The 25,488-nt window shown below is 39.0% G+C and overlaps 1 protein-coding gene across 1 annotated transcript in view; it reads left to right on the top strand.

Moving 5' to 3' along the window:
- The window catches only part of CDH12 (cadherin 12), a 225,002-nt gene that overhangs the window by 37,656 nt on the left and 161,858 nt on the right, over positions 1-25,488 (top strand). The window contains exon 2 of the mRNA XM_065669300.1: positions 22,528-22,943. Within this exon, the coding sequence (XP_065525372.1) occupies positions 22,713-22,943 (231 nt within the window). The 5' untranslated portion in view covers positions 22,528-22,712. The remainder of the gene's footprint in view (positions 1-22,527; positions 22,944-25,488) is intronic.

A 25,488-nucleotide genomic window follows, 5' to 3' on the forward strand; every position in this document is an offset into this window, starting at 1 on the left:
CACCCTCACAGGAAAGAACTTCCTCCTTATATCCAATCTAAACTTCCCCTGTTTAAGTTTTAACCCGTTACCCCTTGTCCTGTCACTACAGTCCCTGACGAAGAGACCCTCCCTACCATCCCTATAGGCCCCCTTCAGGTACTGGAAGGCTGCTATGAGGTCTCCACGCAGCCTTCTCTTCTCCAGGCTGAACAGCCCCAACTTTTTCAGCCTATCTTCATACGGGAGGCGCTCCAGTCCCCTGATCATCCTTGTGGCCCTGCTCTGGACTTGTTCCAGCAGTTCCATGTCCTTTTTATGTTGAGGACACCAGAACTGCGCAGAATACTCCAGGTGAGGTCTCACAAGAGCAGAGTAGAGGGGCAGGATCACCTCCTTCGACCTGCTGGTCACGCTCCTTTTGATGCAGCCCAGGATATGGTTGGCTTTCTGGGCTGCGAGCGCACACTGCCGGCTCATGTTCATTTTCTCATCGACCAACACCCCCAAGTCCTTCTCTGCAGGGCCGCTCTGAATCTCTTCTGTGCCCAACCTGTAGCTGTGCCTGGGATTGCTCCGACCCAGATGTAGGACCTTGCACTTGTCATGGTTGAACTTTATAAGGTTGGCATCAGCACACCTTACAAGCACGTCAAGGTCCCTCTGGATGGCATCCCTTCCCTCCAGCATATCAACCGGACCACACAGCTTGGTGTCATCAGCAAACTTGCTGAGGGTGCACTCAATCCCACTGTCCATGTCAGTGATGAAGATGTTAAACAAGACCGGTCCTAACACTGATCCCTGAGGGACACCACTCATTACTGGTCTCCAGCCGGACATCAAGCCATTGACCACAACTCTTTGTGTGTGGCCATCCAGCCAGATTTTTATCCACCGAGTGGTCCATCCATCAAATTGATATCTCTCCAATTTAGAGAGAAGGATGTTGTGTGGGACAGTGTCAAACACTTTGCACAAGTCCAGGTAGATGACATCAACTGCTTTACCCTTATCCATCAATTCTGTAGCCCCATCATAGAAGGCCACCAAATTGGTCAGGCAGGATTTCCCCTTAGTGAAGCCATGCTGGCTGTCGCCAAGCACCTTGTTGTTATTCATGTGCCTTAGCATACTGTCCAGAAGAATGTGCTCCAAGACTTTACCAGGCACAGAGGTGAGACTGACTGACTGGTCTGTAAATTGCTGGAGTCTACAACTCATAAGGCTGTTGGCCGTCATGGGGATAGATTTTACCTCTGCTAATATGACATGTTAACCCGTCTAGGCAGACGTTTGGGTTGTGTTCTGTATTCAGAATTGCTTTTAACATTTTCTACCTTTGCTTTGTTGAATGACACGTTGTAATCTTTCTTCCTTTTTTGTCTTTATTTGCCTCAATTGATAACTCCAATTGGACTGTATTCCATTTAATTTATGACAGCAGTGGCTCCAGCACAGTACAGGGCTACTGCTGTATTTCGTTGTGGTTTTTCTGGTGGGTTTGGTTTAGGTTTTGGTGGGTTTTTGTTGGGTTTTGTTTGTTTGTTTGTTTGTTTGTTTGTGGGTTGTTTTTTTTTTTTTCTTTTGGTTTTTGGTTGTTCTTGGTGGTTTTGTTTTGTTTGTTTTTTTTTTTTTTGGAGGGGGGATTTTCCTGGCATAGAGTTTCTGCTATTAAAAGAAAATGGAAAAGAATTGTTATATAACACTGCATCATGCTGGCTTTATGAGATCTTACTCTAGAATGCTCTACTATATTAAAAAATGTGAGGTTGTTTTTTTTTAATTTATTTTTCCTATTTAAAAATCCTTTTTTTAGGAATAAACTACAATTTACAAAGAAAAGATGGAATTTCAAAATACTATATGAAATGAAAATGTAATTTCTTTTTTTTAGGTTTTGAGTTTGAGACTTTTTTCGATGTTGACTATTTTAATTTCAAAATGTTTTAATTTTTAAATGTATTCAATGTCTGAGAAAAAATGTTTTGAAAAATTCTGAAAGGGAATAGCGTTTAAAAAAGATTTCCTCCTTTTGTGTATAATTTTCTTTTAGTTTTATGTGGTTTAACTTAAACAAACAATACTATTTCTGATAGGAAGCGTTTCACATAGTCTGCCATATTTACTTTTTAACAAACAATTGAAGGACAGTTCAGATCTAGACAGAAAAAAAAAAGAGCTTTCCACTTTGCAGAGTTTCCTGCTTCATATAAACCTGGTAGAGTATGTTTTACATTGAATTTAATTTCATTAGTTTTGCTTCTGTATGCATGCCTCTCTTCTTTCTTTGCCTCTATTTCCTACAAATTAAAAAGGAAGAACTTTTTTTTTTGTTTTGTGAAGACCTATCAGTTTAACTTTTCCAGTGATTCTGAGAATTTCACAGTACAGACATAGCCTCTCCACCCTACACTAAGATACAGTGTCATGTGGGAGGTACTTCTTCCCTATATCCCAAAATCCTGATGCTAATGATTAAAGTTTACTTGTAAGAGGACTTCCTTTGGGTTAGTTGAGGGAGAGTCCACTACAGTGGTTAGCCTTAACTTTCTTTGCTGTGATTCTACTAGAAGCGATTCTACTGCTAATTTTTTCCTAGGAATTACCATCTTCTGAATTCAAGGATGATACACTATAGCTGGTGGTGGGCTGTTTTCAGGGCTCAGATTTTTTATGGGTAGAAGGTTTCTGTCTTCTTCAGGAGGCATGTCAGATCATTACAGTTCTTGGGCTTTCTGGGGCATCTCCTGTTTGGAGAAACAGCAGATGTGTCTCCTGGTATGCAGCAGGAGCTATCTAACACAGTTAACAAAAGTAATACTCTATACTGCATCACCACTGAATGCTACATCACCACTAGGGTGTTAAAAGACAAATTTCCTCTTGTTCTTATACAATGAAGGAGATATACCAAACTTTCCTTTAAAAGTGGTGGATTTTTAGTTTTATTTCTCATTGAAGTAATACAATAATCTTACTAAAGCACTAGCAGAAGGAAAGAGAAAATAGCACAGAAGAGTGTATGAGAAGATTGGCCATTTAAAATTGTTACTCGTTTTTTCTACTTCTGTCATGTTTTCTTTTGAAATTTCTCTTCTTTAAATATCAATAAGCATCCAATTCTATTCTCACAGCTTTAAAGTTTTCTGGCCTTCTTAGTTGTGCTGTACTTTCTGAGTACTGTGGTAAGAATTTGATAAGCAAGGACTTTTGCTTCCATTAACAGCTTACTTAGCAAGAATGCAAAATGTGTATTAGTATCTATTGTGAGTGTTTGCAATTTATCTATTGAGTCTTAAATTTTCATCACATTTGTCATCCTGCACCACCCTCTATAACCTCAGGAAACTTCTGGGACATATTAGGACTCATTTCTTTTCCCTGTCAAAATTAAAGCTATAGTTCCAGATTTGAGAAGAGCGAGTTTAAAAATGAAGCTTGGAATGCAAACGTGCTACAGTAAGTGCTTTAAATTTCAAAATAAATGTTACTGGCATACAATAATAGTCAACATAATAGAAAGTGCATTTGAGTTTTGTACAGGGATATTATACTCTCTGGAATAATACATCAGGGGTTTCTTCAGTGGAAGAATCACTTCATTTTCTTATTTCCATATCTAGGCACTGGACTGTTTCGCTTTGTGGAAAGTGGAAGATGTACGATGGTTACTTTGTGTTGTTCAGGTGTTTGGTTTTGGTTTGGTTTGTTTTTTTTGTTTGTTTGTTGTTTTTTTTTTTTTTTTCCCAGTGGAGAACAGCTACTCTGTTGTTGAGTACAAGAAGGGAAATCTGCACCTTAAAAAAATATCTGAGGAAGTCATGTGATTGGGGGTGTCCTTCAGAGATGCTTCCTCTTTATCTAAATTTGGGAGTGGAAAGGATTTTTGTACTGTATTAGGAAGATTAATTTATGTTAGTCGTCAGTCATTATATGTGGTGGGTTTTCTGAAAGTTTACCACTCTTAGGAGTGCCTGTAAGAAATACACTTTAATTTCTCTTATGAGGCATACATACAAATATTTGTGCACACATGTGTATGTGTTAGAATCTATGTATAAATGTACACAAAATATAAACAAAACAAAATAAAGGAAAAGGTATTGTCCTAAAATTTCTGGACTAAATACCAAAACAAATATAGTTGTCATGAAAGCTTTGTCCTGCTTTATGGGGAGGTTGTATCATATGAACACTTGAGAATTATTTGATTTTTTAAAAAAGTTGAAGAAAATTAGAGACCTTAGGGTTTTGCCTTGATTTCCCAGGAGATAAAAATGATCAATAAGAACTTGGTAGGTGAATTTCTAATACTTGGCTTTGGCTTTACTCTGAGAAAGATAAACATTTTCTCAGGGACATCTGGGAAGTGAAACTTTGCTACCTCCCTTAGGCTGAAGGGGACGTTAACTCTGTAAGTCAATTTTAAAAAGCCTTAGTTATGTTGCAAGTACTTGAAAAGTCTCCAGTATTCTTCAGAATCAGATTGGTCACAGTTTGGTCTCTCTGTTTCAAAGACCCCTACAAGCAGCAAGCATGTGAACTAAAGCACCACTGAGAATGCTGTAATTTTTTTCAGTACTTGCACAAGTGAACAATTGGAAGTTTTAACATGTCATGTAGTCCAGGCTCCTATACAGATTGACTGTAAGAAGGTATGTTGTGCCCTGTGATAATGTGTATCTAAAAACTTGTCCTGATTTTCTGAAGAACTCTGCACACACCTCTGAAATAGACCTCTTTAATTCAGGTGTAGCTGTGGCATTTTAATAAACAAAACAGTCCCATTTTCTCAGTTTTCCTTTGTCTTCCTCTAAATACAAGTTCTAAAATTTTCTACGGCAGATAAGAGAGGGATTTAGGAAGAGTGACTAAGTGAGCAGTAAAGGGTGAGTTGATCAGTGCATTGACAAACTGGAACATTGGTGCTATATTTTGTTCTTAATTTATGTAACTTAGCCAGTTAGAGAACTGGGATGCTATATAGTTACTGACTGTAATCTGTGTATTGTTGAAGCAAGTCCAGAGGAGGGCCATAAAGATGAGAAGGGGACTGGAGCACTTCCCATATGAAGACAGGCTGAGAAAAGTTGGGGCTGTTCAGCCTGAAGAGAAGGCTGCATGGAGACCTCATAGCAGCCTTCCAGCATCTGAAGGGGGCCTACAAGGATGCTGGGGAGGGACTCTTCATCAGGGACTGTAGTGATAGGACAAGGGGTAATGAATTCAAACTTACACAGGGGAAGTTTGGGTTAAATATAAGGAAGAAGTTCTTGAATGTAAGGGTGGTGAGGAACTGGAATGGGTTGCCCAAAGAAGTTGTGAATTCTCTGTCCCTGGGAGTGTTCAAGGCCAGGTTGGACAAAGCCTTGGGTGAGATGGTTTAGTGTGAGGTGTCCCTGCCCATTTCAGGGGGGTTGGAACTAGATTATCTTAAGGTCCTTTCCAACCCTAACCATTGTATAATTCTATGATTTATGTGCATTTAGCAATTCCCTGCAGCTTGTCTGCAGGTTCATTACATTACTGTGGTGTGGTTATTTCTCAGCAGTAGTAAAATATAGAAGTCTCTGTAATCTGGCTGAAAACTCTTATTTGCATAACTGTTATTCAGGTTGTTTCTGAACATGAGCCGAATGGGTAAGTCTTTTTCACTGGTTAGCTGAGAGCTGTTTTAGCCACCTGATTAAGAAATAATCACAATAATTCTTTCTGCTCTGGTTATCTGCTGCTCACAGGAGCTACTGCCCAGCCAGGCAGTCAACTCTTGCCCTAGATGCTAACTAGTTAAATATTTAATTATCATTAGTGTTGCTTGAATACCATAATGATGGCTAACACAGGTAAGAGAGAACTAGAATCTTATTACTGAGCTGGGAAGGGCCTTCAGAAGGCATAAAACTTTTTCTACTTTGTGGTATGTATTCTAGAGGTTTAATTGCTAATTATCTGCTAATGGTAAACTGAATCTTGGAACCTTGTTTCTTCTTTTTGTTTCTTTTGGTGACAATAGATTTGTTTCTGAGCTTTCCATCATTACGCAAACAAGTATAGCAGAGACATCATGATAAATGATGCCACGATAAATACACAAACATAAGAGATTTCAGTCATTCTGAGGGACTTTCCAAACATTTTGCAAAGCAGAGAACAAAACTACAGGCTGTCCTGGGTTCAGCTGAAACAGTTATTTTTGGTTCCTTCCTACTAGGTGGTGCAGTGCTGTGTTTCAGCTTTAGTCCAAGAACAATGGTGATAACACACTGATGTTTTAATTGTTGCTAAGTAATGCTTACCCTGATCAAGGACTTTTCAGTCTCTCATGCTCTGCCGGTGAGGAAGGGCACAAGAATCCAGGAGGAAGCAGAGACAGGACACCTGACCCAAACTAGCCAAAGCAGTATTCCATACCACAGCACATTATGCCCAGTATATTAACTGGGGGTAGTCACCTGGAAGGTCTGGATCACTGCTCAAGCCAGGATGGGTATCAGTCGCTGACTAGTGAGCAATTGCATTGTGCATCACTGCTGTTTATTGTTGGGTATTTTGTCCCCTTTCCCTTTTTAGTTTTTTATTCGCTCCCCTTGTTATTTCCCTTACCATTACTATTATTGGTGGTAGCAGTAGTGGTTTTGTGTTATACCTTAGTTACTGGACTGTTCTTACCTCAACCCGTGGGATTCTTTCGATTCTCCTCCCCATCCCTCCAGGAGCAGGGTGGAAGAATGGGAGGAGTGAGCGAGTGGCTGCGTGGTTACCAGCTGGGCTTAAACCATGGCACAGGTATAGTCCTCTTCCCCAATATTATCGAATCATAGAATGGTTTGGATTGGAAGGGACCTTATAAGCCATCTACTTATGCCAAGTGCAAGGTCCTACACCTGGGTCAGGGCAATCCCAGGCACAGCTACAGGTTGGGCACAGAAGAGATTCAGAGCAGCTCTGCAGAGAAGGACCTGGGGGTGCTGGTCGATGAGAAAATGAACATGAGGTGGCTTCAGTCTGCGCTCACAGCCCAGAAAGCCAACAGTATCCTGGGCTGCATCGAAAGGAGTGTGACCAGCAGGTCCAAGGAGGTGATCCTGCCCTCTACTCTGCTCCTGTGAGACCTCACCTGGAGTATTGTGTGCATTTCTGGTGTCCTCAACATAAAAAGGACATGGAACTGCTAGAAAAAGTCCGGAGGAGGGCCACGAGGATGATCAGGGGACTGGAGCACCTCCTGTATGAAGAAAGGCTGAGAAAGTTGGGGTTGCTCAACCTGGAGAAGAGAAGGCTGCGTGGAGACCTCATAGCAGCCTTCTAGCATCTGAAGGGGGCCTACAAGGATGCTGGGGAGGAACTCTTCATTAGGGACTGTAGTGACAGGACAAGGGGTAACGGGTTAAAACTTAAACAGGGGAATTTTAGATTGGATATAAGGAGGAAGTTCTTGACTGTGAGGGTGGTGAGGCACTGGAATCGGTTGCCCAGGGAGGTTGTGAACGCTCCATTCCTGGCAGTGTTCAAGGCCAGGCTCAATGAAGCCTTGGGTGGGATGGTTTAGTGTGAGGTGTCCCTGCCCATGTCAGGGGGGTTGGAACTAGATGATCTTAAGGTGCTTTCCAACCCTAACTATTCTATGATTTTATGATTCTACGATTCTACTCCCACCACGAGTGCCATGGGCAGGGGCACCTTACACTAGACTGGGTTGCTCAAAGCCTCTTCCATTCTGGCCTTGAACAGTTACAGGGATGGGGCAGCCACAAATTCTCTGCTTTGTCCTATCCCTCTATGCCCTTGTTAAAAGTTCCTTTCCAGCTTTCTTGTAGGCCTTCTTAGACTGCTATAAGTTCTTCCCTGAGCCTTTTCTTCAGGCTGAACAACCCCAGGTGTCTCATCCTGTCTTCCTAGTAGAGGTACTCCAGTCCTCTGATCATCTTCATGGCCCTCCTCTGGACTTGTTTCAAAAGGTCCACATCTTTCTTATGTTGGTGGCCCCAGAATTGCACACAGTACTCCAGGTGGGGTCTTATGAGAGCAGAGTAAAGGAGGAGAATAACTTCCCTTGACCTGCTGGTTACACTTCTTTTGGTGCATCCCAGCATACAGTTGGCTTTCTGGGCTATAAGTGCACCCTGCCAGTTCATGTTGAGCTTCTTGTCAACCAACACCCCCAAGTCCTTCTGCTCAGGGCTGCTCTTAACCCAGTATCTTTCCAGCCTGTAGTTGTGCTTGTGATTGCCGTGACCCAGGTGCAAAATATATATCAATTATCAACATATATATCAAAATACAGTTAGAGCTCTGAAGTAGGTGACCTTAGTGACAATTCCTGTCTGTCTCTGTGTTTGAATGAAGCTAGCAGGTAAATGGGTGGAAACACATCTGATGGTTTAGCAGATGCTAAGGTGTGCAGGGTTCCAAGTGGTGGATCAATGAAAAATTCCTGTTGATCACAAGAATTTGCTGCATCATGTTTTGTCTGCCCGAACCAAAGGAGGAGTAAAGCCAATAATGGTTAACTTCATCTCAAAAGTAAAACTTTATTCAATTTCTAAGTTGCAAGGTTTGGGTTTTGATGCTCTTTAATGCCACAAACCATAAAACATTTGTATGTGTATCAAAAGCAGTAAAAACAAAGAATTGGTTTAGTTCTTTTTGAAATGGAAAATAAGACTCTTCCTGGAGATAAAACCCTCCCAGGAATTTCAAAAGCTCTAACATCAGAGAAAATTTTAGCTGGAGTGAGGCAGAGTCATAAAAGCAGTTCAGTTGGAATTTCTCTAAGCAGTAAGCTTTTACTGTCTTTCATATAACCAAATGCTTTTAACACCTTACTAACACCTAGCAAAGCAAATATTTAATTTTATGATGAATTAATTGTTCACTTTATATTTCTGAATAGTCTGTCATAAAATTATGTGAAATAATTTATTTAGTGCACTTAATATCTGTTAAGTATCTGCATGTTTATTGCTATTAATTTGTAAGTCTATAGAATACAGAAAGTATCTTGTTCCTTGAAAGCATTCTAAGGATTTCACCAGGCACTTGAAGTCTATGGTGGCTCTGAAAAATCAGACTACTTTATTTAGAAGCATAGAATGTTCGATTATATTTTCGGTTCCCATTTTAACAAATGCAGTTATTAGTAATAATAAAGAGAGCCTAATGCATTTGTTAAGAAGAAATTTGGAAATTAGTTGAAACTTAAACAATAACCATCTCTAAAATTCCTTGGGATTTTCAGACTCCTTTCCTTGGAGATGGTTTGTCAAATGAGAGTTTATTTTGGCTCATGTGGTGGTGTTGTTTGAATAAGAACTGTCTTCATTAAAAGACTCTGTCATAAAGACTTTGTCGTGGGTGAGGCTTTGCAAATCCAGAAAACCAGGAAGTACCTGATGCTAATAAATAGGGCAAGGAAGATTTTCCCACCATGGAAGAGGACCAGGCTGGGAGCACTTTTAACAATCCAGATGAACACAAGTCCACAGGGCCTGGTGGGTTATATCTGTGAATGTTGTGGGAGCTGGCTGATGTCATTGCAAGGCCACTCTCAGATATTTTTGAAAGGTCATGATAATCAGGAGAGGTTCCCAAGGACTGGAAGGCAGCAAATGTCACCTTGTATCTTCAAGAATGGCAAGGAGGATCTGGGTAACTACAGGCCAGCCAGCATCACTGACATCCCTGTGAAAGTAAGAAAGCTCTCAAAAGCATTTCTAAACACATAGAAGACAAGAAAGTGGCTGAAAGTAGTCAGCCACTGGATTTGCAAAAGAGAAATCATACGTCACCAAGCTGGTAGCCTTCTATAATGAGGTGACTAGCTTGGTGGATGAGGGGAGAGCAGTGGATGTCATTTACCTTGACTTTAAAATGGCTTTTCATACCAGCTGGCAAACATCCTCATAGAGAAGCCGATGAAGTACTGATGAGATAAACAGACAGTGAAGTGGATCAAAAACTTGCAGAATGGCCAGGCCACTGGAACAGGTTGCCCCGAGATGCTGTGGAGTCACTGTCTGTTGAGAAATTCAAAATATGACTGGACATGATCCCGGGCAACCTGCTGTAGCTGACCCTGATTGAGCTGGGGGGGGGGGGGGGTTGTACTAGATGAACTTCCTCCCAGCCTCAACCATTCTGTGTTTCTGTGATTCTGTGATGAGTGGAACTGCACAATGGATCACACTTGACCACATGTCAGAAGTTACATTCAGGAAATATGTGTTTATTTCCACCAAAACAGTAGCTCCCTCTGTAGTTTTTCAGTGTGGATTGTTAGCCTTCCTTTTAGCTTAGTATTTATCTCAGTACTCCATTCTATGTGGGAAAAATGTGTGTATCTCTTTAGGCTGTGTCCTCTAGTAAGGGTTATTCACTCATTTTTAGGCACATATTTGATTTAGGTTGCTCCATACTAAATGTGTCAATCTTTCTACCTTGAGGCAAAGGTATTTTTTTAGTACAATAGGACTGTGCCTTTAGCAATTACAATATATCTGATTGATTGGCTGCAATCTATAATACTGCAGGTATGTCATTATCTTCTCTCCATAATGCTGTTCTTTGTGAGTTCACCTGAGGTGCAGTTTCATAAGGGACGATTTCAGCACTTTGTTTCACTGAGCATAACCTTAAAAAGGCTTTATTGATTTCCTATCTAAACCACAGTTTTGCTAACTGCAATAACTAGACAAATTTATGCTTATTATAAAAAAAGCAATGAACAAGCTGCTTATTACATATCTTGAAATAAGTTATATAAATCATAAACCATCTACCCACTATACAGATAAATTTTTACTGCATGGATGGAGCTCTGACAAAAGTAAGCTGAAAACTTATCTTAAATTGCAAACACAAAAAAAAAAAAAAAAAAAACACCAAAAAAAAAAAAAAAAACCAACCAAAAACAAGCCACTGCCTTTTGTGAAGACTAAGGACAGTGGGTGTAACAGATATTGAAAATATGTACTTTATTTTAATTTTACTGGTTTATTTGAATATTAAAATAATTCAAAGCAAGATGTTAGGGGAAACGCATAATAAGACTATATGGTTTCTATTCTAAGTTAAATCAGTGCTACCTGAAAATGGCTTTTATCACTTTTTGGACATTTTAATTTCAAAAAAATGGTTTTGAAATAGTAAACAAGCTTTTGCATTTCACATCTTGTCTGTTTCCTAGACTTTTGTAATGCTGGGAGACGGATCATATATATATGAACAACAAAACAGAGACAAAAGAATACTTGCGTTTAATTTATTTAATCAAAACAGACACTTTTGTGGCAGAAATTAGAAAATATATGCACAGCAGTTAGTAGAGGCCCACTTTTGTACCTTATGGGGAAGAGAGGGGTCAGTAAGAGGAACTCCCCAATAATTTATGTTGCTGAGTATGTGTTACACAGATGATGGGACCTGTCTCCCTTCTGATATATTATTTTTTGTCCTTTTAATTTAAAATTTAGACTAGTAGGAAAAAAATCTGAAAGGAATATTATTTTAATTAATAACATTTGCATTTATTTCTCTGAACAATTTAGATAAGGCTGCAGTAGTAAGTGTTATCAAAATGAGCCCTCTATTTCCTCCTGCACACCTCATCTATTGTCTGCATTGGGCCATAACTGCTGAAATTCACAGCAGGCATCTGTTACAAAATTGCTCAATTTATTAGTCTTGAATTTGGGAAACGAGCAATCATACACAAGAGACATGAGGATTTATAAAGATGAAAGTCAGATAAGAATGTTGATTTATCTTTTTTAGAGACTGTACACAAAATGCCTTGTGGTTGCTTTTAACACCTCTGAGTTTAATTGCCGGCTGGGAACACGCATGGACTGGAGAGTAGAAGGTTTTACTTGAGTGAAAGGTTTCTTGAGGAAAGACTAGCTATTCACATACAGTTCTGATATGTCAGTTTTCATGAAACACATATGGTTCTGAACAACAAAATACATAGATGGGGATCATGAAACACATATGGTTCTGAACAACAAAAAACATAAATGGGGATTACTTTGGGTGAAGTTACTTATAGATGGGTGTCCTCTCAAGTTAAAATAGCTGTTGTCAGTTTAACTAGAGTATGCCTCAGTTGCTGTGACGACCTTATATTCTCATGCTCTAATGATAGGCTAAACCAAAAAAAAAAAATGGTTTAAAGGATGGAAATAGAAACCCTTGAGTTATTATTTCTGATGTCTTAAAACCCATGAAGGATTTTTTGTGTTAGGTCACCAATGATCAGGAAAGAGTCATTGGCTCCATTACAGCAGCTGGGCCTAACAGCGTATGTCAGTAGGATGAGAACAGGTCAAAAAGAGTTGTGAAAAGAAAAATTCTGTCTAGAATTAATTATTATTGAGCATTGGAGCAAGCCCAGTGTAAGCTTGGTGATTCCAGGGTATTGAGAGGCCTGAGCTGAATGTTCCCACATTCAAGAAAATTGAGGGGTTATCTCTCAGTTGTTTTGTCTCTGGAACTACCAGTTAATATTCACATGGTTAATGCCTTGAACCTTGCAGAGAAAAACTGATGTCTGTAATTTTTTCCTGAGAGGAGTACCATCCTCTGAAATTACATAATACAGTACTGTTAGCACAATTCCATTGACCTTTCAGAAGACCAAAGTTGTAAGAAGTGTGCTGAAAGTACAAACTGAGTTTGGGATTTCATAATCTATTATGAAAAGGAATGTTAAATATTTCTTAACACTATGATAAGGAAGATAGAGACGTTTAAATCTATTTTATCTAAATTGCAATAACTAACAATAGGAAACCCATATTTTTGATTTTAATTGTCTGAAATTATACACCAAATTTGCATTAGGCAGTAATTGTGTCATCATATACACAACATGCAAACAAATTCCTGCAAGGACTCATCTTTAAATGTCTATCCTTGAGTTAGTTTTGTAATTTAACATATTTATGTAGTCAAGAAACTATAATGGATTGTTTCAAATTTATTATAATCAAAGTCTAACCAATAGCAAGAAGTCTTTTAATAATCTTAAAGTATGTTTGCAATCTGAAGTAATTGATATCATTCTTGACAAGTAGGGAAAAAGAGAAATACCTATGGAAAAAGAAAGTTCTATTAAAATGTGCTAACATTCATTCCAGTATCCCACGTTACTTACAAAATTATAAATATATTTGTATTGCAGCCTGAGATTTGTCAATTTTTCCCTTAAGTATATCACTAATCTGTTGAAAGATTTTGGTTTGTTTGCCTTTCTCTCCTTTCCCCCACCTTACTTATGCATTCAAAAAAACATTGAAGGGCAGCAGAATGAAGGATGCTTTCCTGATTGTACGTGCTTTTCCATTGACATTGACAGATTCCTACGAGAAATGAAAATGTTTGTAATTTATCAAAAATAAAGATTCTAGATCATTCACAAAGTAGTCATATATTCACCTTAGTACTCTCCTGAGACAAGAACAACATAACATAACAAGACACAATAAAAATAGAATCGATGACATGACTTCATCATCTGATTATCTTCCTAAAGTAGAGAAAAATTTGTGCCATTCTGAGACATTTTGTTCCTAAATTTTAACTGGTGATTAAACTGTGGAGCTGCATTATGTACTTATAGAGTAGTAATGGCCTCACCAAAACAAACATTAATTTTTAAACTGTAGTGAAAATTTTACCTGAGTTAACTTTCAAGACTTCAGTGACTCCTTCAGTGACTTCACCAACCTTATAGCCTTCTATGAGGAAGTGACTAGGTGGAGGGATGAGGGTAGAACGGTAGATGTAGTTTTTCTTGATTTCAGTAAGGCATTTGATACTGTCTCCCACAGCATCCTCATAGATAAGCTAAAGAAGTGTGGGCTTGACGATCAAGTAGTGAGGTGGATCAAGAACTGGTTGAAAGGAAGAAGGCAGAGAGTTGTGGTCAATGGCGCAGAATCTAGCTGGAGGTCTGTGACTAGTGGAGTTCCTCAGGGGTCGGTGCTGGGACCGGTGCTGTTTAATATTTTCATCAATGACCTGGATGAGGGAACTGAGTGCACCCTCAGCAAGTTCGCTGATGACACAAAACTGGGAGGAGTGGCTGACACACCAGAGGACTGTGCTGCCATTCAGCGAGACCTGGACAGGCTGGAGAGTTGGGCGGGGAGAAACTTGATGAAATTTAACAAGGGCAAGTGTAGAGTCTTGCATCTGGGGAAGAACAACCCCATGTACCAGTACAGGTTGGGGGTTGACCTGCTGGAAAGTAGCGAAGGGGAAAGGGACCTGGGGGTCCTGGTGGATAGGAGGATGACCATGAGCCAGCAATGTGCTCTTGCGGCCAAGAAGGCAAATGGCATCTTAGGGTGCATTAGAAAGGGAGTGGTTAGTAGGTCAAGAGAGGTTCTCCTCCCCCTCTACTCAGCCTTGGTGAGGCCGCATCTGGAATATTGCGTCCAGTTCTGGGCCCCTCTGTTCAAGAAGGACAGGGAATTGCTTGAAGGAGTCCAGCGCAGAGCCACAAAGATGATTAAGGGAGTGGAACATCTCCCTTATGAGGAGAGGCTGAGGGAGCTGCGTCTCTTTAGCTTGGAGAAGAGGAGACTGAGGGGTGACCTCATCAATGTTTACAAATATGTAAAGGGTAGGTGTCAGGATGATGGAGCTAGGCTTTTTTCAGTGATATCCAGTGATAGGACAAGGGGCAATGGGTGTAAAGTGGAGCATAGGAAGTTCCACGTTAACATCAGGAAGAACTTCTTTACTGTAAGAGTGACAGAGCACTGGAACAGGTTGCCCAGGGGGGTTGTGGAGTCTCCTACACTGGAGATATTCAAGGCCCGCCTGGACAAGTTCCTGTGTGATGTACTGTAGGTTACCCTGCTCTTGTGGGGGGGTAGGACTAGATGATCTTTTGAGGTCCCTTCCAACCCTTGGGATTCTGTGTGATTCTGTGTGTGTGTGACTCATGGAGCCTTGTTCATTGACTTACATATTTTCATTATAGAATCATAGAATCATAAAATAGCTACGGTTGTAAAGGATCTTAAGATCATTCAGTTCCAACCCCTCTGCCATGGGCAGGGACACCTCACACTAAACCATCCCACCCAAGGCTTCATCGAGCCTGGCCTTGAACACTGCCAGGAATGGAGCATTCACAACCTCCCTGGGCAACCGATTCCAGTGCCTCACCACCCTCACAGGAAAGAACTTCCTCCTTATATCCAATCTAAATTTCCCCTGTTTAAGTTTTAACCCGTTACCCCTTGTCCTGTCACTACAGTCCCTAATGAGGAGTTCCTCCCCAGCATCCTTGTAGGCCCCCTTCAGATGCTGGAAAGCTGCTATGAGGTCTCCGCACAGCCTTCTCTTCTCCAGGTAGAACAGCCCCAACTTTCTCAGCCTTTCTTCATACGGGAGGTGCTCCAGTCCCCTGATCATCCTCGTGGCCCTCCTCTGGACTTGTTCCAGCAGTTCCATGTCCTTTTTGTGTTGAGGACACCAGAACTGCACACAATACTCCAGGTGAGGTCTCACAAGAGCAGAGCAGAGGGGAAGGATCACCTCCTTGGACCTGCCTGTCACGCTCCTTTCTTTGCAGCCCGGGATACGGTTGGCTTTCTGGGCTGTGAGCACACACTGCCAGCTCATGTTCATTTTCCCATTGACCAACACCCCCAAGTCCTTCTCTGCAGGGCCGCTCTGAATCTCTTCTGTGCCCAGTCTGTAGCTGTGCCTGGGATTGCTCCGACCCAGGTGTAGGACCTTGCACTTGTCATGGTTAAACTTCATAAGGTTGGCATCAGCCCACCTTACAAGCGTGTTAAGGTCCCTCTGGATGCATTCCTTCCCTCCAGCGTATCAACTGGACCATACAGCTTGGTGTCATTGGCAAACTTGCTGAGGGTGCACTCAATCCCACTGTTCATGTCACCAACAAAGATGCTGAACAAGACTGTTCCCAGCATCGATCCCTGAGGGACACCACTTATAATGAAAATTTCAGGCTTTTTTTTTGTTTGTTTTTGGGGGTATTTTTAAGACTTATTTGCCTGATATCTTTATGCATGTTTGTAAGTCAGACATGATAATTTGCCATGTAGAGAATGATGGATCAGTGGCATATATTTAAATTGCAAATGATCACATGTAAGTATTGCTAGTGATGACAAAGCTGACACAATATGTATAAATAGTTGCATATAGGACCAGTTTATTGTTTCGCAGTCACACAGAATATTTTTATAGTGCTTTTTTTTCATTATATTTTTACAACTCTCAGCATTCTGTAGTTTGCTTTTTTTTTTTTTTTTAAGGACGTATCTGTTGATTTTGTTATCTTACCAAACTCTCTTAAGCAATCACTTTTTTATATGCTGGAAAGCCAATTATTAAAGCATGTCTGTGGAGCTATAATACCTTTATTATTGTAGTGCTTAGAAATGCCAAACATAATTAGACTCCTGTCTAATGTTAGGCATTCGTAAGTAGGTTTACTGGATACTGGTATAGTATATCACATGGTTTTGGTTCTTTAATATATCTTTGTGGCAGCCTTCCTACGAATGTGCTACAAGGGAAGTCGTACTCAAACATCAGGGACATCATTCTCATCTCACTTTGCTTTTATGCCAGTAAAAACAGAATAGAGTATTCCAGATTCATATTAGTATCACTCCTGATATTTATAGACATAACTGACATTGAAATTGAACTACTAACTCAGGATAGAAAATACAGCTCTGCAAATAACTATTTAAGAGAGAGGGAGTCACTTTGATAGTCAAATCCCAAAATCATAGCCTTAATCAAACTCATATTTTTCTTGCCAAGTTGTATAATTAATTACTTTATATCAAGAAATATATTTGACACAAAATGTTAGGATTTGGGTTTTTTTTTTGTAATAGAATTACAAAGCTAAAGTCACTTTATTACAAGAGAAAGGTCATCATCTGCTTGTTGTCCAGTAGTTCAGTCTGTACAGTTCTCCAGAAGATGACATGTATCTTCCAGAAACACCAAGATTCATCTTCCATTTGTGTGTTTTCTATCCATATTTCTCACATTTTGTCAGATTAGTCTGATCATTAAACTACAGAGTATTTGAGGTTGACATATGGTGTTGGGTTTCTGTTTCTCCTCATATAAACACCACTGAAGTACAGAGTTTCAGTCATTCAAATTCATGAGGGACCAATCTATATATTTAGCCGTTATAGGTTTCTGCACTGGTTTTGGCTGGGATAGACTTAATTTTCTTCGTAGTAGCTAGTACGGGGTATGTTTTGGATTTGTGTTTAAAACAGGGATGTTTCAGTTATTGCTGATCAATGCTTGCACAGAGTCAAGGCCTTTTCTGATTCTTGTACCACCCTGACAGCAAATAGGCTGTGGGAAGGAAGCTGGAAGGGGACATATCAAGGAAAGCTGACCCCAAATGACCAAAGTGATAAACCACACCTTATAATGTCATGCTCAACAATAAACTAGGGGGAAGGCTGGCCATGCAGATGCTGCTGGGCGACTGGCTGGGCAATATTTGGTGGTGAGCAACTGTTTTAATTTGCATCACTTGTCTTTCTTGGGGTTTATTTCTCTCTCTTTGTAATTTTCCTTTTCATTACACATCATTATTATTAATAATAATTGTTATTATTATTTTCTATTTCAATTATTAAACTGTTACTATGTCAACCCAATAATTTTCCCATTTTTACCCTTCCTGTTCTCTTCCATCCTCCATCCGGCTGGGGAGATGGAGTGAGTGGCTGTGTGGTGCTTAAGTTTCTGGCTGAGCGTAAGCAAGCATGGTTTCTAAGGCTTACTGTGTCCCACACAAAGGGAGATAAACAAGTAACTGGTTTGTATCATATTAAAGACTCCAGTAAGTCAGGTGTTGTCTTTGAGTTTAGAAACATTTTTTCATCCTGTGAGAATTATCTGGCATGGATTCCACGTGTTATACTTGCCAAATGGAGTTGGTGGCATCGGAAGTGGGACTTGCTCAATCACTCTGCTGAAACTCCTCCGGTTTGTACAGTGGAGAGATTGAGAATTGTTCTCCATGGTAGTTGGAGGTTTATAATCTGTTTACTTGTAAATTCCCTCCTAACCCCCATTTTACTGTCATGGTTTAAGTGGGTTACCAAGTAGTTCCTACCCTAAGTAAAAAAAAACAAGTTGGAAAAAAGGTGGAAAGAAAGGTTATTTCCAAAGTGTGTAGATAGGTTGTGAAGCTCAAGAAAATCAAATTCATGAGAAATATGGACATCAAGACTCTAACCAAACAAGAATTCCCTAGCTAAATACCTTGGGGAATATCAGCCTAACTGATTTGCTGATCAAAGTTCAGAGTAAGAAACCATATCAAGGTGAGACATGAACTGAGGTTTCCTATATCCTTTTACTGTTCCTTTAACCACAAGATATATAATCTCAAATACCTTAGCAGTTAATTTTAGTAGATACTGACAGCATAGACATTTTTTTCTGTTGTTGTGTTTCCTTATTTCAGGATATTGCAAAGAAGTGAGGTTAGATGGTTACTTGTTAGAGCATATCCAGAGTTATAGATCTTAGCTGGCTTTCCATCTGGTGTGGATCAACCATTTTACAGTACTGTCAAGTTTTTTCAAACCTCTTTATGGGTAGTAAGATGGTTGCTCTATATTAGCTGTTGTTTCACATAAGCGAAAGCATTCTTTATGCTCATAGATTTATGATTAAGGTGGCCGCAGAAATGATCCTACCATCATTGCATAATGGATACTTTGTCAGTAAACAATTTGCCTCCATTCACTGAAGACAGTTTTGGGTGCTTCATGGAGCTTAGCATTTCTTGCTTGTCTGCATGTGACAGTAGTGCACCTGTTGTCTGATCCAAGTAGATACTTCATACAGATCTGCACTGGTTTTGGCTGGGATAGGGTTATTTTTCTTCATAGCAGCTGGTACAGTGCTTTGTTTTGGATGTGTGATGGAAGCAGTGTTGATAACACAGGGATGTTTTAGGTATTGCTTACACAGTGCTCACACAGAGTCAAGACCTTTTCTGCTTCTCACACCATCCACCAGTGAGTAGGCTGGGAGTAAACAAGAAACTGGGAGGAGACACAGCTGGGACAGCTGACCCCAACTGATGAGAGAGATTGTCCATGCCATGTTGTGCCAGGCTTGGTGATTTGTGTCTCCAGTGTGATGGGTCTCTTTCATTCAGCGTTATTGAAGCATTACTGGCATGCATCAGTTTTGTTACACCAAAAATATTGTTTTGTTTCGGCTGTTTAGGTTAATGGCAGTATAATCCAGGTCAGTATCAAAAGTCTTGCAGGGGGACCATTTGTAATGTACTTTGTTATCCTCAATAAATAGTAGTGATATTTAATTCATCGTTTCCATTTCATGAGTTTCTAAGCCTGCAGTTTTGCAGACAGAGTATATAGGATCAAGATTTCTTAATTATTGCATTTTAACGGCTTGTCCATGCTTGCTGCTGGTCATTTCACCTTTTCAAGTTGGGAAATGAATAAATGTAATCTCAGTAAAAGAATGTTTGGGGGTAAATTCATACAGGCATTCCCTCTATACCTCTCCTCATGGGTTAATTAAGTCATGTATAGTGGTATTTAAATCTGTAGAAGATAGTCTGAAGAGGTGATTAGCAGCAGTTAATCTTGAAAAAAAGCAAGATCTAAGAAAAATCTGTCCTTCTGTACTTTAATACTGTATGAGAAAGAGATGCATTGAGGGTGCACAACTCTCTTATTAGATATAGAATTGTAGAATGTTTGAGGTTGGAAGGGACCTTAAGGATCACTTAGTTCCAGCCCCCCTGCCATGTGCAGGGACACCATCTACTAGACCAGGTTGCTCAAAGTCCCGTCCAGCCTGGCATTGAACGCTGCCATGAATGAGGCAGCCACAACTTCTCTGGGCAACCTGTGCCAGTGTCTCAAGATTATTTGAAGTTGAAATAATAAGTTCCACTTATTAGTCACCTACTGGAACATATGTGGACTAATATATATAGAAACTTTGTATCCCTTCATAAGCATCAGAGGAAGTAATTACTTAAAAAAAAAAAAAGAAAAAAAGAAAAGACAGTACCTCCCTTGTAGCTAATTGTTCTGATTGGATTTCTAAATCCTAATCTCCTAGCCCTCATATCAGTTTTCTGGGCAGAGGTATATAAGGATGCTAGATTTAAGTGTCTAATGAGCCTAGCACCATATGAAAGCACCAGGACAGGTTTAGGCATCTTATCTGGAAGACTAACACTTAGCTTGAAAAATGAAATAAAAAGCAAAACAATAAACAGACTAAAAGAAGTATCAGTTTTATTCTTTGGATTGCTGTACAAGTTCCAGCTGTGCTATTAAACATATTCTGTCAGACACCAGGCTTCCTCCAAAGCCAGCAATAAAATACTGAGGAAGGAGACACAGCAGGGGAGACCGTTTGCCTCAGTTTCCTGCTGCACTGGTATTACACAGCAGCAAGCTGGAGTGGTTCTCTTGCATTCCGAAGTGCTGGGTTCTCAATTACCAGCCATCTAACTGCTGAGCTTTAAATTAGAAAACTCTTCACAGTGAATCTTTTTGTAGCTGATGAGGGCATCTGTGCTGCAATCCTGTACTGCAACACCTATTAGCCTCCCATTATTCTCTGACCCTCCCATTCATCAGCTTTTTGAAGCTATAGGGAATGAAGCAAGCACTAGCACTGCTCTTTCCTGACTATGCAGCGTGCATTCTGGAAGGTAGTCCAGGAGGCTGACAGAGAAGGGTTTAAAGTGCTCTGCATTTTGCACTTTATTTCTAACCTTCCAGCCAAAGGGGACTTGTTCTCCTTTCACGGAAGTCCTTCAATCTCTTTGCATTACTTTTGGTGCTGTACAACATTTTAAAAGCTCCCTGACTGACAGACATGGCCAGAGGCAGAGCTCTGCTGGGAGAACTGTAATGTACAGAGCCTCCTCAGCAAAGAGCAATGGTATAGTAGTTAAATTGAATACAGAGTGATTTGGGGGCTTGTGAAGCAGTGCAGGGTTTTTAATGTTGTTTATTTCCAGCTCCTATCTGTTGCTGGGTATTTCAAAAGGATACTCTGAATTCTTTGTTTGTTTTTTTAATTTTTTTTTTTCCCCTGTGTTTCATGGTTGCTGTGATTTTGCCATAAAAACCTAGGCATGAACCCTGCAATGGTGCATCGAGAGACACAGTAGTTTGGAATTCTTGGAACTGAATAATGGATGAACATGATGTGATATACCATTGAATACGTTGAAGAGAGAAGCACAAAAAGTCATGTGAACTGTTAAATAAAAGAAGCTGCTATTAGAAATACATACCAAATATATTAATACTGAGTGCAGTTCTGTAGCATGGTAAGGTCCTGTCTGAAAGTTTCTTTGCCAGAATAAAATCCACAGAATACAAATGATAATGCGAGTGGGAAGTTTGTATCCATTGTACCTAAGATAAAAAAAAAAAAAAAAAAAAAGTCCTGATCAGAACTTAGAAATATTTTTTTGAAGGATCATAGGCAAATAGTTCTTCCCTCATTTTTAATACTTTCTGATGGCAGAGTTAAACCCTCACTTGAAGCAGATATCTATTTGTCACATTTTTTGCTTTCTTTTTTATTAAGACCTAAACCATAGCCTTTCTAGTTAGAATAGAAAATCTTTCCCTAAATTTAGAAGAGGAAGTAGAGTTATTTTTCCAGAGTGTTTTTATTTTCTTCTTCAAAACTTACTAGGTTTTCCAGGCTCCCAATTATAAATCCTTTCTATTTAGATACTTCAGCATGTACCTGACAAATAAGAACTTTTATGTTATTTTTTGTTATGGATATTAATAATATTATTAATAAGGAAAATATAACCTTTGTAAGAGTTTGAAAATGAAAAATATATATGGTTAGATACTTCTTCTTCTTTTCTGAGGTCCTTACCACGGCATTGATTTTTAAGCAGAACTCTTTATTAATTTGGTAGAAATTCCTACTTAAAAATAATTACACAATATGGCCTTAACAAAGTGGTGAATTCCATAGTGATATAAATTGTACTTTTGTTTTCAAAATGTAAATGCATTCATCTTAAATCCTGTTACCAGTATTACTTTTACCTTGCAACAAGCAAACAGTAGAGTAGCCCCCAAGGTGCTTTTCTGGCAAAGAAAACAAGCAAAGCATTTCTGCTCTGGACAGTAGTATGGAAGATTATTCTTCTCCAATATTTTCTGTGTAAACCCAGAGTAAATATTTTTGACATCACTGATGGGTAACAGTTTTGTCTGATAACTGGGTCATGAAGCAAAGGCAAATGGCCTGTCCTCAGACACAAAGGTAATGCTAAGCAGAGCAAGAATGACCTATTCTTGTAATAACTGTACAATGTTCTAGAGCAGCTCAGTGCTATAAACAAAATAGCAATCTCTTTTAAAATGTAATTCCTAATCTTTGCCTCTATAAACTAACTTGGTGTGAGAATTTTGATGAACGCTTCAATGTAATTTTATGTAATTTGATGTTGCATGTAAATCTCTTTTATAGGTCCCTTTAGATGGAATTTAATGTGGCAAAAACCTTGTCATCAGAAGGATTAATGCCTGCATTAGCATTTCCGCAATAAAATCAGAAGCTAAGTGGTGAAGGCCACAGACACCTCAAACCTGGATTCCTCTGCTCTGCATTAAGTACTGGAGTTTTTATTACTTGCTTTAGGGAAGCCATTGCCAATGCTTACAAGGAACTGCTTATCCCTGCTTCTCTGTGTCCTGTTTGATGGAGGTCTCCTAACGCCACTGCATTCACAACCACAACAGACATTAGAACCAGAGGCAAAAGAAAATGTTGTCCCAGCGCCAGGGAGGAGGTCATTTGCCCAGCGAGTCAAACGAGGCTGGGTGTGGAATCAATTTTTTGTGCTGGAGGAATACATGGGCTCTGAACCTCAGTATGTTGGAAAGGTAATTTTTTACTTTTTCTTTGAAAGTTGAAATGAAGCAGAGAAATAGTATAATGTGCTATAAATGTGTACTTGTTTCGAGTGGGGCAAATCTTCTCCAACTGACAGTAGTTTCCCTCTGTTCATCCCCTTCACCATACAGCCTCTCATATAGGCACTATGGGCGTTATTATTACTTTTAGTGCACAAGTTTCTAACGTTTGCTTTCTACAGTATATTTCCTTATCTTTGGTTTTGGAATAAAAAAAAAATTGGTAGTTCAGATACAAGTTTGTGATTTACAGCTGGCTTTAATTGAACCTTCTGTAATAGCATACTTGATTTTTAGCAACAAATGTCAGAGTGATAGCAGAGATAAGCTTTAAGCCAGAAATCCTAGCCCAGAATACAGTAATTTCTTTGACTGGTGTAGTTACTCCATGACAGTTTCCAGGTAATGACGATACCTGCCTATTGCTCTATAATCTTATGCACGAGTATAATTTACTTTTATTTCTGGTTGTTCAGATAATTTTCAGGTATTTCTAATATGTTTTATTGCTTCATAATGCAAACTCTTGCTTTATAGCTTTTATACTTTGTGTACAGACATGCACTCTCACACATGCAGAGAATTTATGCAATTCTTCTTTCATTATATTACCATTGTTTCTGTAATAGGGCATAAGCAGTTTGATACCCAACTGTTAGAGAGGTGTGTGGGGGAGTGAATTTAGATAATAGAGTATACAGAAAGGAAAGCTGAAAACAAGACCTGAAAAAAAAAAAAATAACATAGGATATAACTGGATACTATGTAAATTTTTTGGCTTAAGTAAAGGTCCTTGCTCAATGAAAATAAGAGGTTGGGTCCCCTCAAATGCTACTTCCCTGGACAGTAAAATTCAAATTCTCCTAGCAAAAAAATGAGGCATCATGCTTCAGTTTTTACTACGATTTTAACTTTTCTAAATGTAAAAGCTGGGAATGTGGTTGTGTTGGTTATTTTTTATTTTGTTTTCTTCTAAATCTAAATAAAGTTAACAGAAAATTAATTTTGCCTCCTACCCTTCCAGGAAACTATTCTGAGTAAAGAATGCATAATTAAAACAGAAAAAGACTACATGTGGTTCGTTAGATTTGACAAATCAACCAAAAATGTAAATGGGTATAACATGTGTAGGCATTTTTTAAGCAATAAGACGTATTAGTTAAAACAATTTACAAAGAAGTACGTGTATACTGCAAAGATAATAAGTTTGTTTTAACGTCTGAAGAATGGTGGGTGACAGTGAAAAACTGCACCTTTGTTACTCTGGTTGGTATAAATTCCACTTTCTCTAACACGTTTCTTCATTCTGGTGCAAATGGGGACTCTAATCATATTCAGTGCTGTAGCACAGGGAACTTGATTGCTGTGCTTTTTGCCTCAGAAGACACAGATGTCATTGCTGCACCACTGTAATTCATTGGTCTTTATTCCTTTAAGGTAGTCTGACTAGTGATTTAGAGTCAATTGTAAGCTGCCAAAATTAATATTTTGCACAGAATTTACTATTATCAATACATTGAACTTAAACTTATAAGCAACTTCAGAACTAACGGGATATTTCCATTAAGAATAACACTTATCACATCACAGATTTACCTAGCGTGTTCTTAACTCTTTGGACTTTTTGGAACTGTTTCAAATTGCAGAAAAGACACTTTCCTAAAATAAGGAAAGATCTAATTGCACTATAGCACACACAATAGTGATGTTTATTGACAAGATATTGTATAACACTGTCACCTAATAAATAAAATGATAGAGGGAAATATCTTAATGCTGACAGATAAAATAAATTAGGATGTTTAATTAGTACATCAGTAATATAAAGTAAAAAAATCTGCTTACAAAATAATGCAGTTCATTCCAGGTGATCTTTCTTTTTCCAACAATGTTTGTTACCTGGGAAGAATCCTTTCAATGTTTATCAGAACTTACTTCATCTATATTAACTATTTGCTTCAATATACTTGAAAAAAGAACCTCCTAGGTTTTGTATGTCTTCTTTGCATAATCACTTCAAAATAACCCACTCACCTGCCCCCCCCAAAATATCCAAAATCAAAGCAAACCAAACAATAAAATAAAGCAAACCAAACCAGCCAAACAAACAAAATCCCTAAACAAACAAACAACCCCAAACCAACAACAACAAAAACCCAACCAAAAACCCCACAAAAAATCCCACAAGATGGAGAGGTTACCGTTTTACCTTCAATTTCCACAAAGCTCTCAAAGAAAGTAAAGTGCTGAATGGGAGAAGTTCTTTAGCAAAAGTGTGCTTTTTGAAATCCAGCTAGTGAAAGGCATGCTTAATATAAATTCAAAACATTGTCAACTGAAATGCAGTCAGCAGTGGCAAATGAGTATCTTTAGATCTTATTTAATTTTTAAAAAATACAGAAATTTTTTAAGGTATGAAATTCAATTAAGTTAATGATAAATTTGTTTTATATTTGCCATAAATTAGTTTTATTCCAAAATCATATGTTATCAAAGTAATTCTTTTAATAATACT

Source organism: Lathamus discolor, chromosome 2, assembly GCF_037157495.1.
Source record: "Lathamus discolor isolate bLatDis1 chromosome 2, bLatDis1.hap1, whole genome shotgun sequence".
Lineage (NCBI taxonomy): Eukaryota > Metazoa > Chordata > Aves > Psittaciformes > Psittacidae > Lathamus > Lathamus discolor.